This window comes from Ascidiella aspersa, chromosome 1 (assembly GCF_963924565.1).
Source record: "Ascidiella aspersa chromosome 1, kaAscAspe10.2, whole genome shotgun sequence".
NCBI lineage: Eukaryota > Metazoa > Chordata > Ascidiacea > Phlebobranchia > Ascidiidae > Ascidiella > Ascidiella aspersa.
This window is the reverse complement of record NC_139447.1, coordinates 5,003,036-5,017,909: the sequence shown is the minus strand read 5'-3', so window position 1 is coordinate 5,017,909 and position 14,874 is coordinate 5,003,036. Positions and strand designations below refer to the sequence as shown.

Genomic DNA, 14,874 nt, shown 5'->3' with positions numbered 1-14,874 from the left:
ATGAACATTTCTCATGGAATAAACATAGCAAATTGAACGTAATCAAATGCGTCAGACAGCTAATCGTTTTACGTGAACTAAATTTTATAAAAAAATATTAAATGAGAGCAGTTAATTTAAAGCAAAAACAAAAAATAGGTCATTTTAACACTAGTTATTCTTCTTCAAGATCTGATGTCGTGTAATTAATTCCTTGATTGAAACAAAGCAACAAAGTGTGGTTGAAACTAAAAATCGACGCTTCCCCATAAGCGGTTATGTAAATTGACATTACTATCCATTCATCAATATAAACTCTTCAAAATACTTGGCAGACGGGAGGCAGGCGTACGTGTTTCATCAACATACACATCATACTAATAATAGACCATACCCCATAAGCCAGTGTTTCTCAACCTACTGGTCGCTACCTAAATCATTTTGTGCTGTTATATATAGACGAGATAGGTTTATCATATCATTAGACAAGGGTGAATGAAATCTGGAGATCGATGCTAGGGGTGACCAAAACTAAAAAAATGTTTAAGAAGCACTGGTTTATATAGTTAAGTCTATTGTGATTGGTTCTTGGCAAAATGTCCCTTAGTTAAACTGCGGTAGAAAATACGACGACATTGGTCTATTATTTATTTTGCTCTTTGAAATGTATTGTATTCAGTTACAGAAGTTCAGTTTAGAGAAATATGTCGCCAAACCTTCGCTGCAATACTTAACGCTTAGAATATGGGTCGTCGCTAAAAAAGGTTAAGAAACACTCCATAGGCCAGTGTCCATAAGAACATTTAAGGTGGGCCACAGACCAATTTAAAAAAGCTAGATTAAGTTTCATTTGTGTCACTATATTTAATTTTATAGGAATAGTGGCTCAATGGGGAGAAAGTAAAAAAGGAATGTAAATTTATTGTTCAGCCGCAAGTATCTCACTAAAGCACGGTTGAGTAAATATTCTGTTTTGAAATATGTTCTGCTGTGTTTTGTTCTAAACCTATTTTACATTTTTTTCTTTCATAAAACTATTTGGCCACAGAATTTTTTTGCAACGTAAGTGGGCCACGAAAGAAAAAATGTTAAGAGCCACTGACATAGGCGGTTATGTACACTGGCATTACTATCCATTCGTCAATAAAAACTCTTCAATATACTTGGCAGACGGGAGGGAGTATACACATCATACAACGCGCTATATTGGGTTTGCAAAGATCCCTCCGAATTTTCTTTGGAAATAGCGCGTGACGTAATAAGAACGCGGGTTGATGAGCCGACGTTTCAGTCGCCGGTCCCAGGCCGCCCGAATCGGCGTGCGCAATTAAATTGAACCGAAGTGAGCCCGTTGGGAATTCTCCTCCCGGTAGAATGAGATACGGGCCGGCGAAGTAGAATAACATGTGATTCTCTTTTAGCGAGCTGTTTAAAAGTTCGAGGTACGGTTAGCACAGAGGTTCTTTAGCCGTTTTATGGTCTCGGCCAATATTGTTTTTTAAAAATACTCTGTTGATTACTTTTTTTTTAATTCTGCTTAAATTGGTTATAATCAACTAAAATGCGTATGAAATTAGGACATATGCACAACTGTTACTGCGATACTTGTGAATGCCTTGTGAAATGAACTAAAGAATTAAACAAATAAACAATTTTTACCAACTTTTCAGTTTTCCAAATGCTCTGTTGTGGCCCACCGGTTAAGAACCCATGCTTTAGCAAGTCGTGTATGTGTGCGTTCCTTTTTTGGCTGTTAGTAAATAGCTGGCGCCGTGCTAATTCCCTGTATAATGTTTATTGATAATTGGTGGCTAGTTGTGCCTTTTTGCAGGAAAACATGAACGACGAACGTACTACACAGTGCACCGCTTCTATTGTTCATGAGTGGATAGATTAACGATCCCGTTGAGAGTTAGGGCCAACATATGGCTCATTTTTATATTTCTCACTCGCAAACAACAAAACAGCTTTAATGTTTTCTAATCTATAAGCTACAAAGGAAGGCTTATGTGTCGTGATAAGGGTTTATGCGCCTTTTGTTTTGTTTCATTTTAATAGCCGTGTCAAAATGAGTATTCGTACATACTTAGCACGCTAAAATGCTCAATCAAAACCTGTATGAAATGAAATTTTTTCGTCTTCACACTTCTGATTCGCCGGGAATAAATTAGCAAAAACAGATCCATGCGACAATAACTCAATAAAGAAATAATTCGAGAAAAAATATATAAACAATGCGATTTATTTAAAATAATCAAAATAAGATCGCATACTATTGGTATAGATTACAAGTTTTAAAGATACAATATTTTAATCTCGGTAATCGCCTTTTCAATCAAGGCGATGCGAAATGGTCGATTAGCTCGAGCGTGAAATTGGATGAAATGAGCGATCTAGTAGTCTCCCCTGAGGTTTACTCAGTCGTGTTGAGGCAGTGGGCTGCTGTTTTCACCTCAATTCGAGACACATTTACTGCTGTTTGACCACCGAGCTCCATGCCTTCTGGTGCTGTCGTTTAGGGCAGTACGCCAGCTTCATAACGACCGGGCCCTGTCGCGCTACTACTGCCGCCAGTTGCGCCTTCAATCTGTGTGAGCGGTTTCTCGAAGTCCGCCGGCCGCAAAGAAAGACGTAGCGGTGCCATCTGTCCGTGCCGCCATGAATTATTCAACGCGAATTTTTCCCCAGTGTATAGCCGACGCCCGCAGCAGGCGCTAGCCATCGAGCAGAGCGTCTCTCACTCCGGGCAAGTGTCGGCCGCTGGAAGACTGGAAATTAGGGATCTTGCCTCGTTTCTAGTTTGTAGTACGCTGAATTCTGTGCAGAGGCCGGTCGCAAGTGCACAGCAAAACGATTAAGGCTGTGCTTTTTGCCGTTCTTTGACCTGTTGTACTGCAGTTAGTTATAAAAATTTGACTTTTAGGTATTTATAAATGTATGCAGGAAAGTAGCTCTGTCGTGGAAGTTGAATATTAGAGGATTTGTTTTTGAAAAAAGGTTATTTTTTGACAAAACGCAATAAAGCTTGCATAAAAATCTTTATTACTTATAATTATCGTCAATTATTTTTGCCTTAGTTCATATGGAATAATTTTTGTACTGAGCAGAACGTCTACTCACGCTGAACACTTATTTTTATTCGCGAATTATCAAGGAAAATCTTAATTTAGTTTTTTTTGCTGCTTAAATATATTAGTAAGCACACTGTTTGCATGGGATAACAAATTTTGCGAAATTTTAAAGAATTGTAACAAAATATATAGCTTTACTGCTTAACACAGGTTACAAGCACATTGCTTAACTGATAAAATGCCGTTGCACCCTTTCCCTTTGGATAGTTATTTTGGACATTACCGATTAAATTCACTTGATGCCAAAAATGTTAATTGAAAAAGGTTTCAAATTTTAACTGGAAGTTAATGTTGTGGAATGTCTAACTTGATATTGCGCCAATGTCTACCTCTACATCTGTTTGACTTATCTGGGCGATATTTCTAGAATTATTAACAGCCTAAAAATCATAGCAACGATAAGAGTTAATTGCGCCATATATTGCCAAAAAAAATAAAAATTCAAGAACAACTTAAAGAACGTTTCCCACGATTATTACGTCATAAAGAACTGTCATCTGATGATTTAAAACTGATTAAAAAGAGAAATTAAAGCTCATAACCGAAGCCTTACCTGTGGAGAACGGCTTAGTTTATGTACTAGATATTAATAACATCACATTAACAAACCAAGCTTATTTTAAGAATAAAAATTGAAATTGCCACAGTTATTTATGTTGCGGCAAGTTTTAACAAAGTGTTAATTTTGTGTTGAAGCAACTCTGGTTCAAATGCTTTGTTACGAAACAAATGGCAAAGTGAAGCGTCGTCAAACAGGCATGAAGCTTTGTAATTTGTAGCTAATACATCTTACTGCCCATATGTTGCAAGCTTATGTTTGATTTACTGTTGTAGGTTGTCTATTGTTGACCACGTAATCAAATTGAATTAGTTATAAAATTCATTCAAGATTTGTAAGCGTGACAGTAGGCTTTTGCAACTCTTCCTTAAAAGCTTTTCGCCGATTTGTGTCATTTTCCATTTACTGACTGGCTGAAGATAGGCTGAAGTGAAAAAGATGATTATACAATTGTTACTCCTGGCAATGGTTGCTGGAATTCAAGGTAAGTTTATTGGATAAAGTTCATAAATATACTTGGTTTAAACGATAAAATATTTTTGTTAGATTTAGTGATATTGCGTTTTAATAGAAAAGTTAACAGTTTTTATGCCAATATAACACTTTGTATAACTGTACAAGATTTTTTAGAGCATATTAACTCTACTATGCGTTCAATATTTGAATGATTTGTGTGTCTTTGTTGCAGTGGTGAGAAATAGTTCAAACTTAGTTCGTTCTGTGCTATTACTTCCTTCCCTGATGAGTAGTGCACTTGCCTGTGAGAAATTTTTGACTTTTGGCTCAAAATCAGATATGTCTGTTGCTGTTATCACATTCATGCTGGGTAATTCAGCCAGTGTGAGATCCAGTATATAACTGTGATGTTTTCTTTTTCATTAATTTAATACATCAAGTCTTGATTTATTTTCCAACTTTTTAATTTTTGTGGCAAAAGTAAAGTTCTAAAATCTAGTGGAAGCATTGACTTAATGTTTAATACCATTATCCTATCTCTAATTTAATCACAACATGCTGGCCTAACAGTTAAACATGTCAGTTTGACCCTTAATGTCATAAGGCCGATTAAACAGCAATTAACAAACGACTTCAGTGGACAGCTACTCTTGGGGTACATGACCTCATAAAAAGGCCCATTTTGCAACTCCCCAAAGGTCGTTGTTGCAGTCATATATATATATATAAGTACTATATCTGTCTTTAGAAATGAAACCACCTTTTTTTAATATTGTCCAACATAAATGTTTGTTATATTGCGATTATAAATGTGACACTCGTTTACCAAATGGCGATAGCTTTAACTTTAAATGTTTTTAAAACGGCTAATTTAATTCATTGGCGTTTTGTGTTTGTTAAATCGTACGTGTTTGTAAAAGCGTTTGCTTATGCGTTTGACGTTGTAGTTCCTTACTGTAGTTCAAAGCAACTTTTAATAGGCTTAAGCGGGCGTAAGGCGAGCAGACTAGCGTCGCTTCTTGATAGGAAATCGTTCACTTGTTTTTCTTTCCAATTTGTTTTCCGTTTTCGTTCGCTCCGTTATGGATTGCCATACGCCGTAATGCGATAACCTATCGATCCATTGCCCGAGTCCGAAACCAAAGAGACTCTGCGCCGAAAGCGTCGGAATGCGGCCTGTTTTCTTTTTATGCGATCTGGCGCTTATTTCCCAGGAGGTCCTTCTCATTAGTAGTTTTAGATGGCATTCTAAACTAGTCGTCGCCCTCGTCCAAATCCCTTCAGCGTATGGCTGGCATTGATTGTCGTTTACGAGTCGATAAATGTTGTCCGGGGAGTTTTTGCTCGGCGGATCGTTTGATTTCGGTCGATTTCTATGCAATTAAAAGTGAGACAATTGACTAACGATTGACACAAATTCAAATCTGTGCGTTTGGTATCGTAACGCGAAATGTTTTTTAAACTTTCATTACACTCGCTGTTTATAAAGTCTTTAATTGATTCTGTTATACTGTTGTAACTGGTTTGAGTAATTTGTGCGGCAAACAGCTGTATTTTTGTCTACCCAATTCGTTTACGGTAGCTGTAAAAAGTCGTTTTCCGTGAAAGCCAATCAATAATTAATACTTGCCTACCCAATGCCCATGGACCCGTTACGAAAAGCTTGTCTGCCTTCGTATCACCGATCGATTTTGCAAATCCGTTGCAGTGAGTAATGCTTTTTGCAGGTTTTCAGGTGCTGAAATGTTTGATTTTATTTTTACTCTCGAAAAAACGTTTATTTCTTAAACTTAAAACACACTTCTTTTTGTTAAACTTTTACTTATATTTATTTAATTGAAGGTTTGTTGTTCAATTTAAGAGGTATGGTTCAGTTGTGGTGTTAACTTTGAAATAAAATTAAAAAAAAGGTACTTTATGTGAGTTCTTTTAACTGTGCCACTGTTCAACTGCTGGTCACTATTTTTTTAGGCTGAAAATACGAATTTAACCAGTGTTTCTTTTTAGAGTGAAAATACGAATTTAACCAGTGTTTTTTACGCTAAAACTACGAATTTGAAAACCACATTTTCAACGCTATTTTGCCCAGCTTATTCGGGCCGTGACCCTAATGCGCTTCTCCCCGAGTCGAAGTATGCCGGCATGCTGTTATCGCCACGGCGCTAGGCCCGCTTGCATTAACTAATCGCTACACGGGAGTTACTTTACTCGTAGCAGTGTGCAAAGCTGATTAACCACACGCGGCGCTGCGTCGTGTCGTGTCGAACAAATTTCCTCCGACTTGAAGCCACAGGGGGGGCTTTGTTTCTGACCACTCGTTCCGCCCCGGTCGTGGTCGCACCCTACCCCCGCGCGATTTTATTGCTGCCAAGCCGACCGAATTCCCACAGAACATAAATAACCGGCAAAAATTGGACAATTGTCGCGTTTTTCGGCTCGAGCGCGTTAGCCAATGATCACGTGGGAAATGTCTGAACTGCAAAGTGAGATTTTTTTGACCACCACCTGTTCTGTCGTATGAAACACTAAAACGACATTTTGCTTGCCTCAGCGGAAATATAAAGCATGTATATATATATATAGTTTGTAATACCAGGCTGTTATTTCATGCGGCCCCTTAAAATGCGACGTTTTTTCACATTTTGATTAGGTAATTTCGAGCCCAAAACATGTGTTTGGCCAACAAAAATAATATCAAAGCTCTAACTATCCTCAGAGGCAAATCTGCCTCTTTGTTGCCATGAAATATTTGCAAATCAACTAAAAGCAGCATTTAAATATTTTTTGGTTTTTATAAACTAACCTGCCATTCATGGTGATTACTGAGCTTTTGGGAGTTACGACGAGGCGTGGGGTTATTTTACTGAAAGGTACCCTTATAATCAAATCCGCCAGTTATAGCTACAGCCAACGTGGTTTGAAACAATTTGAGCAATACCCTCTGTTTTGTTGAAATCATTTCGGTTAATACTATCTAGTTTGATGCCCACCCGCAATTGCATACCATGACACAATGGCTGTTGCGATTCGAATTAGACTGATGTATATCTCACTGTTGACTTTCACATAGGCGTGCGGTGGTGTTAAAGTTCTTAAACTGGCCAGACTTTACACTTAAAAGTTACGATTAAACGTTTAACGGGAAAGTGTTGACATTTCTAAACTTAGGGCTAGTGTGGCGAAAACAGAAAAACACATTTAAGGTACTTTTAAAAGCAGTTGCCACATACCCATTTCCTTAGTATCTATAAGGATGATTATTCGCAAAAAGGCAAATCAACCCCAAAAGTTTGGAACGAATTAAACCCACGTATTTTATAAAGGCTCGTTCGACGGGACGAAAACTTCAAGTTTGTTTTTCCTCGAAAAGCGTCAGCGCGGCTGCCTTTCGCCAAAACAAAGGCTACAACAGTGTACATATAGAGCGCACGCACGCGCTAGAAAGTGCCCGAAAATCAATGGGGAAAAATCCATTCCGCATAAATAATTCACTCTCGTCATTAGTTAGATACAGTCCCCAGCGGGGCCGCGTTGCACAGTGTTCGTCGCATCGCACCAACGCCAATCGCATTAATACGACTTGCTGCTGCACGCTCGCAATGTGTTGTTATGCTAGGTCCGGTCGCCCATCTGCTACCAGCACCTTGCCATCAAAACCCATCGCTCTTTGTCCGGTTTTTGACTCGCGAGAGGCCACGTGTCTTATTATAAGCCGTATGTCTTTAGCTTCCCACGTTAACTATAGTGCGGGGTATTCCAACCCTGTTTGCTGCTCGTACGTACCCCTTTGTCAGGTCAGAGCGTTTTTCGTACCCCCAAAAAAATTCGAATGGAATTTTTCATATATATATATATATTGCTAAATTACATTGCTTTGATAGCTCAATTAAACGTTTAACCGGTATTTCACTCAAAACTGCAAAAATCGCAAAAAGAAATTAAATGTCTGTTATTTAGTTTGTCACTTCTCAGTGAGATATTTGCTGCTTCATTGATAAAATTCGCTCAAACGATGGTTCGATTATACTCGAGGCAACACGTAAATCATCTACAGTTAAAAAACGCATTGCTATAGGACAGTGAAGTTTATTACTACATAACACAAATTAGTTGTAGTTGATTACAATTCTAAGGGATCTTCGTACCCCTTGATGGTCAATCTGAGTACCCCCAACCCCTGTAATAGTGAGAGACGCGCAAATCTCCATTAGGTGGAAATTGACATTTTCCGAGGCCCGGCTTAATCAATGAAGGACGAATGTGTTCAAAGTGCTTAGTTAACGCGCGAAAATCGAGCTAATTTTAGCACAAACCTTAATAAACAGCCTACGACAAGACCAAGGCAAGCTTTTTAATTTGGTCTGTCCTTCGTGAAGCTATTGGGATTTTCCTTCAGCAAATAGCATACAGAAACTAATTATTTGTTGGAATGTCCTCCATGTTTGAATTTCAATTTACAGCAGCGCTGGTTTATTTCAACTTGTTAATGCAAGTGGAAAATAACATAATAATTAATTGATTTTCACTGAACGAACGCCCACTTTCTTAAATCTGATGCTTTAAACTTTAGACTAAAACGTTCGACAAAAAACATGGACTGTTGTTATGACACTAAAAAGCACTGTTCAGCGTTCAAAAACCTGGTATTTAGGTCAAACATTTATATCGTTGGGTTGGATATGTTCAAGGGAGTGAAATTCAGGCCAGGGCGATCATGATTGACTAGTGTAGATAAACAACACTCGATCAACAATGCTTGCTGTTTATACAAATATTAGCGTCTGTTGATAACAAAAATAAATCCAGGCCCTCGACTGGCCTCATTTTGTCCCCAATTCGGAACAAGTTTATTGAAGTGAAAGCTATTGACAAGGGAAAGTGTTACACAAACAGACAAATCCAACGCACTTTTGTTTACCCTGTGAAATAGCATTACGAGGAAGTAAAGATAGATTGGATTGCAAATGCGTGTCGAAATTAGTTCAAAGCGAAATCGTTTGTGCGAAATCGTTTGTGCGAAATGCGTCATTCACTATAAATAGGAAGACGAAGTTCGATTTACTTGCACTAATGCAGTGTTCCCCTTTCTTTCCTGATAATTTTGCCGCTTTAGAGGGCGCAACCTCTAATTGACGCGAAAATGCCCTTACCCAACCAGAAGTTTTAAATTGCTTAAATTGTTTGCAGAAAATAATTTGTCATTTTTCTATTGCCACTGACACGGTTTAATCTATGTCGTTTGCGTAAGGGTGATTTTATGCTTAAACAAATTCGTTTAAAATGTTGTAGTACCAATAGAACTCCCTCGAGTAAAAACAGGATCAGACATGTTTTAAGGAATATATATTTCGTCTATGCTGGCATCAGTTTCTATAAATAAAGTAAAACACATACAAATAGCAAAGTAATGAATAAAAATTTCCTTAAAAAATATACGATCCTGTTTTACAACTTTCGAGTTTTTTGTTAATATACGCGTCAGCGGAACAGTAATCGACAAGCAGAAACCTGCTGTCAATGGTTTTGGATTTCATAAAAATACGTCCTTTAATTGTTGTATTATGATGTTGTTCGACGCCAATTTTGGTCCATCAGCCTCTGTAGCCGCGCCAGTTGTGCATTCCTTCGAATAGAAAAACTCGCTTCTCATCACATGCCAAAACGCTTTAAAAACTGCGCGTTGATAAGACGTGTGTTCAAGCGGCAAACTGCACAACGCCGGGGCCATGTCGCAACCCGCATTCGTGTAAACACGCTTACTACACGCCTCTCAACTTGCGCGCGCGTTGGCGGCCTCTTTGCCGATCTACACAATTAAGCCACACACGCCCTCCCGCTTGCCCACTCCTTCAAATTGAACGCGCCTTGTGGCAATTGATTGTGAGACTTGCCAGACGCGCCCGACGGCCTCTCTTGCTCTTTCGAGTGCAGAGCGCTGTAGGACGACAGCTGTGGCGACTCGCCGAGTCCCTAGTCTCGTTTAAGTGCAATGGCGTCGCCGGCAAATCCACGGTCGCGTAGGTTCGAGTTGAAACGACTCCACCATAAATAAACTGCTTGCGCGTTATTTTTCGTTTGACGCCGGTCAAATTAGACAGAGTGGCAATTTTTATTTTTCCAAGGCGCGTTTATTGAATTGCTGCCACCGTTTTACGCAAAGGAAAATCAAAATATATTTGGGAGTATGGCTTTTACTCAACAGACCAATCTATGCCTGAGCTTTTGATACCGCCACTTACAATGATGGTTTGCTATGAAATTTATTAAGAGCCAAATTTCTGTGGCTTTGGAAATATGTGATTAATATAATATGCTGTTGCTACCAGACATAGTAAATACTAAAAAGAAGCTCTTTGGGTATTTGTTTATTTTGTCCGACGTTTCGGTTACCTAAACAGGATGCTGTTTAACTTCCAATCGAATGTGTCACCTTGTGTACAGTTCCCCACACCGAAATTTAGGAAAGTATCACACCGTGTTAATGGACCTAAACTGTGTTACTGAGGGCGTATTTTGCGTTCTCTTGTTTATAGTTTTCTCGCCTGATACTTGGGTAAATTCCAGGGCGTTTTACCCTGCAAGAAATCCAGGGCGTCAAAAAACGCTCTGCACACATACGTTCGGTGCCTATGGTCTTATAACCCAGCACTTCGTATTTTTATGTCTTCAGCTGGTAGCGAGGTATGGATCAGCCCTCCCGTCGTTCTGGTGCCATTCGAAGGCGGCGGATTCATGCAGTGCTCCTACAACGACGCGATCGAAAACGTCGAATGGCTTGATCCCAACGGAAACCCAATAACTTCTGACACCAAGGTTTGGCCTGTTTTTGTCTCGTTACGTACAGCCTATCTCCCTCTACGGCAGACGTCGGGAAGTCAAAGCAACCCAAAGGCAAAAAAAGCCTTAATAGTTTTTCTCTTGATTTAAGAATATTTTACTAAACAAATTTATCTTGTAAGGCACCCTTACAATAATCCCTCACATATTTGTACTCCCGCCAGCTTGTCAAAACAAGGATATTAAAGCATTATTTTAAAAGAAACAGTCGTACTATGTTTATTTTATATCCCCTTTTTGACGCGAATAAAATAATTTCCCACCCCTGCTCTACGTACTCCTTTTCCCCTCTCCCTACCGTCGGTCGTTAACCACTCTATCTCGTTCGCTCTTTGTCTGTTTTTTTGTAATCGCTGGCGATCATAAATTAGCCAGTGCGTTAGGGAGAAAGCGATTTCACTTGAATCCAGGGTCTTGTTTATGAGCAACCGCCCTGTTTATATGCCTCACGAGATAAAAGACGATGTCCAGCGCTTGTCTCTCCCAATCGCCCACTGAGTTCCGATTTCATTTTTCACTTGAATGGGTTGACTGAACCAACTAATAGGCGTTTGTATATGTGATATGAATAAATGACTTTTTTGTCAACTAACATAAGGACTGTAAGCAACCTTGGCTGTACATTTAACGCTAAAAAAGTCAACTATAGTATTAGTATGTACTGTTTTCCGGCGACTTAATCTTCTCTTTACTTTTCACCAACTTTTTTTGTTAAATTACTAAGAATATCAAAGCCCATACAGAAGTATAGGCATCATTTTAAAGGTTTCGAATAACTCTTTATTCATTTCCCATTGATGTTAAAAATTAATAAAGAATTATTGGAAATGTTCAAAAAGGTATCTACTTCTGTATAGTATCTGCAATCCCAAAAGCCTACAAAATGTTGCGCCAAATCCTTTAAAGCTTTTTTTAAACCCAATCCGAAAAAAGCCGTAGGTACAATAATGATATCACGGGAAGACTTTTATTACGCCGATCTTATTCCTTTCCTTTTCCAGGACGTCACCCTTGAAGTGGGCGCCGGAACCCTGCTGATTAACTTCCAGAACATGGGCTACGACCGAGATGGCAAGTACACTTGTCAAGGAACGAGCAAGGCAACCAACCAAACCGTATCCGAAATGAAGCAAGTCACCGTTTACGGTAAAGATTAATTTTTTTGATTCGTTTGTGATTAAGGATTTTAGCAGAACTGTGACGATCTATTTGCGTGACTATATAGTATTCTGCGCTTTGTTTTGGGTCTTTTACAGTAAAGACGACAACTTATCGGCCGTTTTGTTACGCCTGTCGGAAAGCGCCCAATGAATATAGTGGTCGTGCATTAAATATTGTGGAATATTTGGGGTCCTATAACATTTGTAGTAATACTATAAATGCATTTTTTTCCAACGGGGATTTTGTGTTGTAGACAATGGGTCTTAACTACTATTTTTTTAAGACGCCACGTGGAATTCTAAATGATGCCTTATTAAGCTTTTCAAGGGATCTTTAATATTTTTGTATTTTAAGACGGTAACGGTTTTGAATTAATCGATGTCCCAAGAGAAGCGAGTAGCAGCGTCACGTGAATCAGAATGGCGCGTTTTTCAGTTTCTTGCTGAAAACAAAGGCACTACGACCCAAGATCACGACAAGCCTTGTAAAACATCCAAAACTTTTAACAAGGAGCGAAATATAATTAATTTACTTTTTCTTCGGCGCAGATCCGATAAGCTGGCCCGGTTTCGAGGCGAAGCAAAACTTCGAGCAAGGAACCAACGCCCTGGTGAAGTGCGAACCCAGTGGAACCCCAACTCCGACCGTTACCTGGCAAAAGGACTCCAATCCAGTCAATTCCGACCCCACCGGTAATTACTTCTCTTTATATTTCGTTTTTCTTGAGACGTCTGCTTGATGCAATGTACTACCCGGACGCAGAGCTCTTATTTTGAGCGTTTATTGTGGTCGTGGTTGCCAATATGTATTTAAATTAATTTTTGCTTGTAACGTTTTTGAAATAACTTTTTTTCTTAAGTCGTTGAGTATATAGGTATTTTAATTTATTTTATCTGCAGTTTAAGTTATGTGTTTTGAAAGTGCCACAGGAAAACAAACTTTTACACTTGGCCATGGCATTTACACAGTTTTGTTTTCGAGTTGCTTTCGAAACACGACGAGTAATTTAATTTTAGGTCTTTGAAAAAATCTAGTATTTTCAGAAAATTATTACGAATTTTTAAAATGATTTGATCAGAATTTGTGGTGAGCCTCTATGTCGCTGTTAAATCCCAATACGCGCTGGTATTAATCAACGAGCCTCGCGTTCGACAACAATTTAAATGTTCTCAAAGAACGCGGCTAGTTATAAGAGGATTAAAAAGTGGTTTAATCCTGTATTCTGCATTAAACCAGTCGGATTGCAAGTTGTTCTCCGAACAGCACTTAAAAGACGCTTTATGCTTCCAAAGTTCGCTGTTTGTTTCACGTTCTGCCAAAGTTTTCAGCGGATCGAACTTTAAATCCACTGTTTGTTTTTCTGCCCAAAGGTTGACGGTAAAACACAAATCCACGTGCACACTCATGCATTTTTACTTAAAGTTAGAGTCCCTTTACAGTATTTTGTGAGCGATCAAGTGTTAAACATATTTCGTTCTCTGCAAAAAGCGAATGTATGTGTCATACTTAATGCCATGCTTAGTATATACTAAAAATAAGTTGTCTTGGTATTTATTTGTTTACCGACGTTCCGGCTACCTATCCAGCATGCCTTCATCAGAAAATGTAACAAACAACACAAAAAAGGAGATAAAAATGAATAATGTCATGCTTGTTGAGGAGTCACGCATTTTCGTGGCCTGTTTTGCTACAGTCCATGTTCCAACATTGTAAACCAGTGTGTGATTAGTCATTTGGTGCGCGAAGTTGGAAATGCACTATTCAGCAAAAACGTTCATTCAAAAGGCGTCCGAAAAATCTTATTGCGATTTTATTACTTCAACGTTTTCATAAACGCAGCCTTCATCGAGATTCGGGCCAATAATAAAAAATAACCTACGGATAATCAGAAACATATAGCTTTATAAAAATGATGAAAACTGACCAGAAACAAAACAAAAGAATCTTAAAAACACACAAAAAAACAAGAACTAAAGAATAACTAACAATCACTATTATTTGACGTGGTAAGCAAGTAGTAAACTGTGGCCGCGGGCCACATTGTGATTAAAGACTGCAACTGTCTGCGGGCCGCTCAAAATCCCATCGCGTGCCGTATGTTGGCCGCCCCTGCCCTTTTCATTTTTTTATATTACTATGCTGAAACAACAAAATAGATTAAAAAGTAGCACCTATCAAGAAGCGACAGACTTGGGCTTAAGGCCAGTCCACTTAACTTTATGAGTTACGACATTTTCAGAATGCACAGATATACTTAAGAGTGTTTTATAGACTTGATCAAAAAAACAAACACAGAAAGCGTCGGTAATGCCCTAAACGTATTTTCTGCTTCGTTTTCAGCGCGAGTGTACAAGGACCCGGTAAGCGGCGACTTAGTGATCAACAACATTACGAAGGCGGACGAGGCGACTTACATGTGCATCGCCAGGCAAATAACCCAGGGAAAGACTGACAAGAAGTCCATTTTCGTCGATGTCGAATGTGAGCAAAATTACAAATCGGCTTTCTGGTCAGAAGGCTTTTGTTATATAAAAAATCGAAGCATGAATGCTTAATATGAACAGCAGAATACTCTAGTAAAGCTGACAATTCCGGCCCTATTAAAGAGAGACACTATTAAAAAGACGCTATTAAAAGATATATAGGAATTAAGGTCGACATTTATTAAGGTGATTTCCAATATCACATATTCAGTGTAACGTACTTCAATTGAAGCTAAAAGCTAAATATGCAAGTACAATTTGAAAGCGA

General features: G+C 38.7%; 2 protein-coding genes across 3 annotated transcripts in view; both read left to right on the top strand.

The window, feature by feature from the left end:
- The window catches only part of LOC146166684 (uncharacterized), a 142,487-nt gene that overhangs the window by 76,127 nt on the left and 51,486 nt on the right, over nt 1–14,874 (top strand). The gene's annotated exons all lie outside the window — the stretch shown is intronic.
- The window catches only part of LOC146166687 (neural cell adhesion molecule 2-like), a 35,365-nt gene continuing 24,439 nt past the window's right edge, over nt 3,949–14,874 (top strand). For both annotated transcript variants that reach the window (XM_083383287.1, XM_083383286.1), the window contains exons 1-5: nt 3,949–4,153; nt 10,796–10,938; nt 11,964–12,108; nt 12,672–12,815; nt 14,464–14,604. In XM_083383287.1, the coding sequence (XP_083239413.1) occupies nt 4,108–4,153; nt 10,796–10,938; nt 11,964–12,108; nt 12,672–12,815; nt 14,464–14,604 (619 nt within the window). In that variant the 5' untranslated portion in view covers nt 3,949–4,107. The remainder of the gene's footprint in view (nt 4,154–10,795; nt 10,939–11,963; nt 12,109–12,671; nt 12,816–14,463; nt 14,605–14,874) is intronic.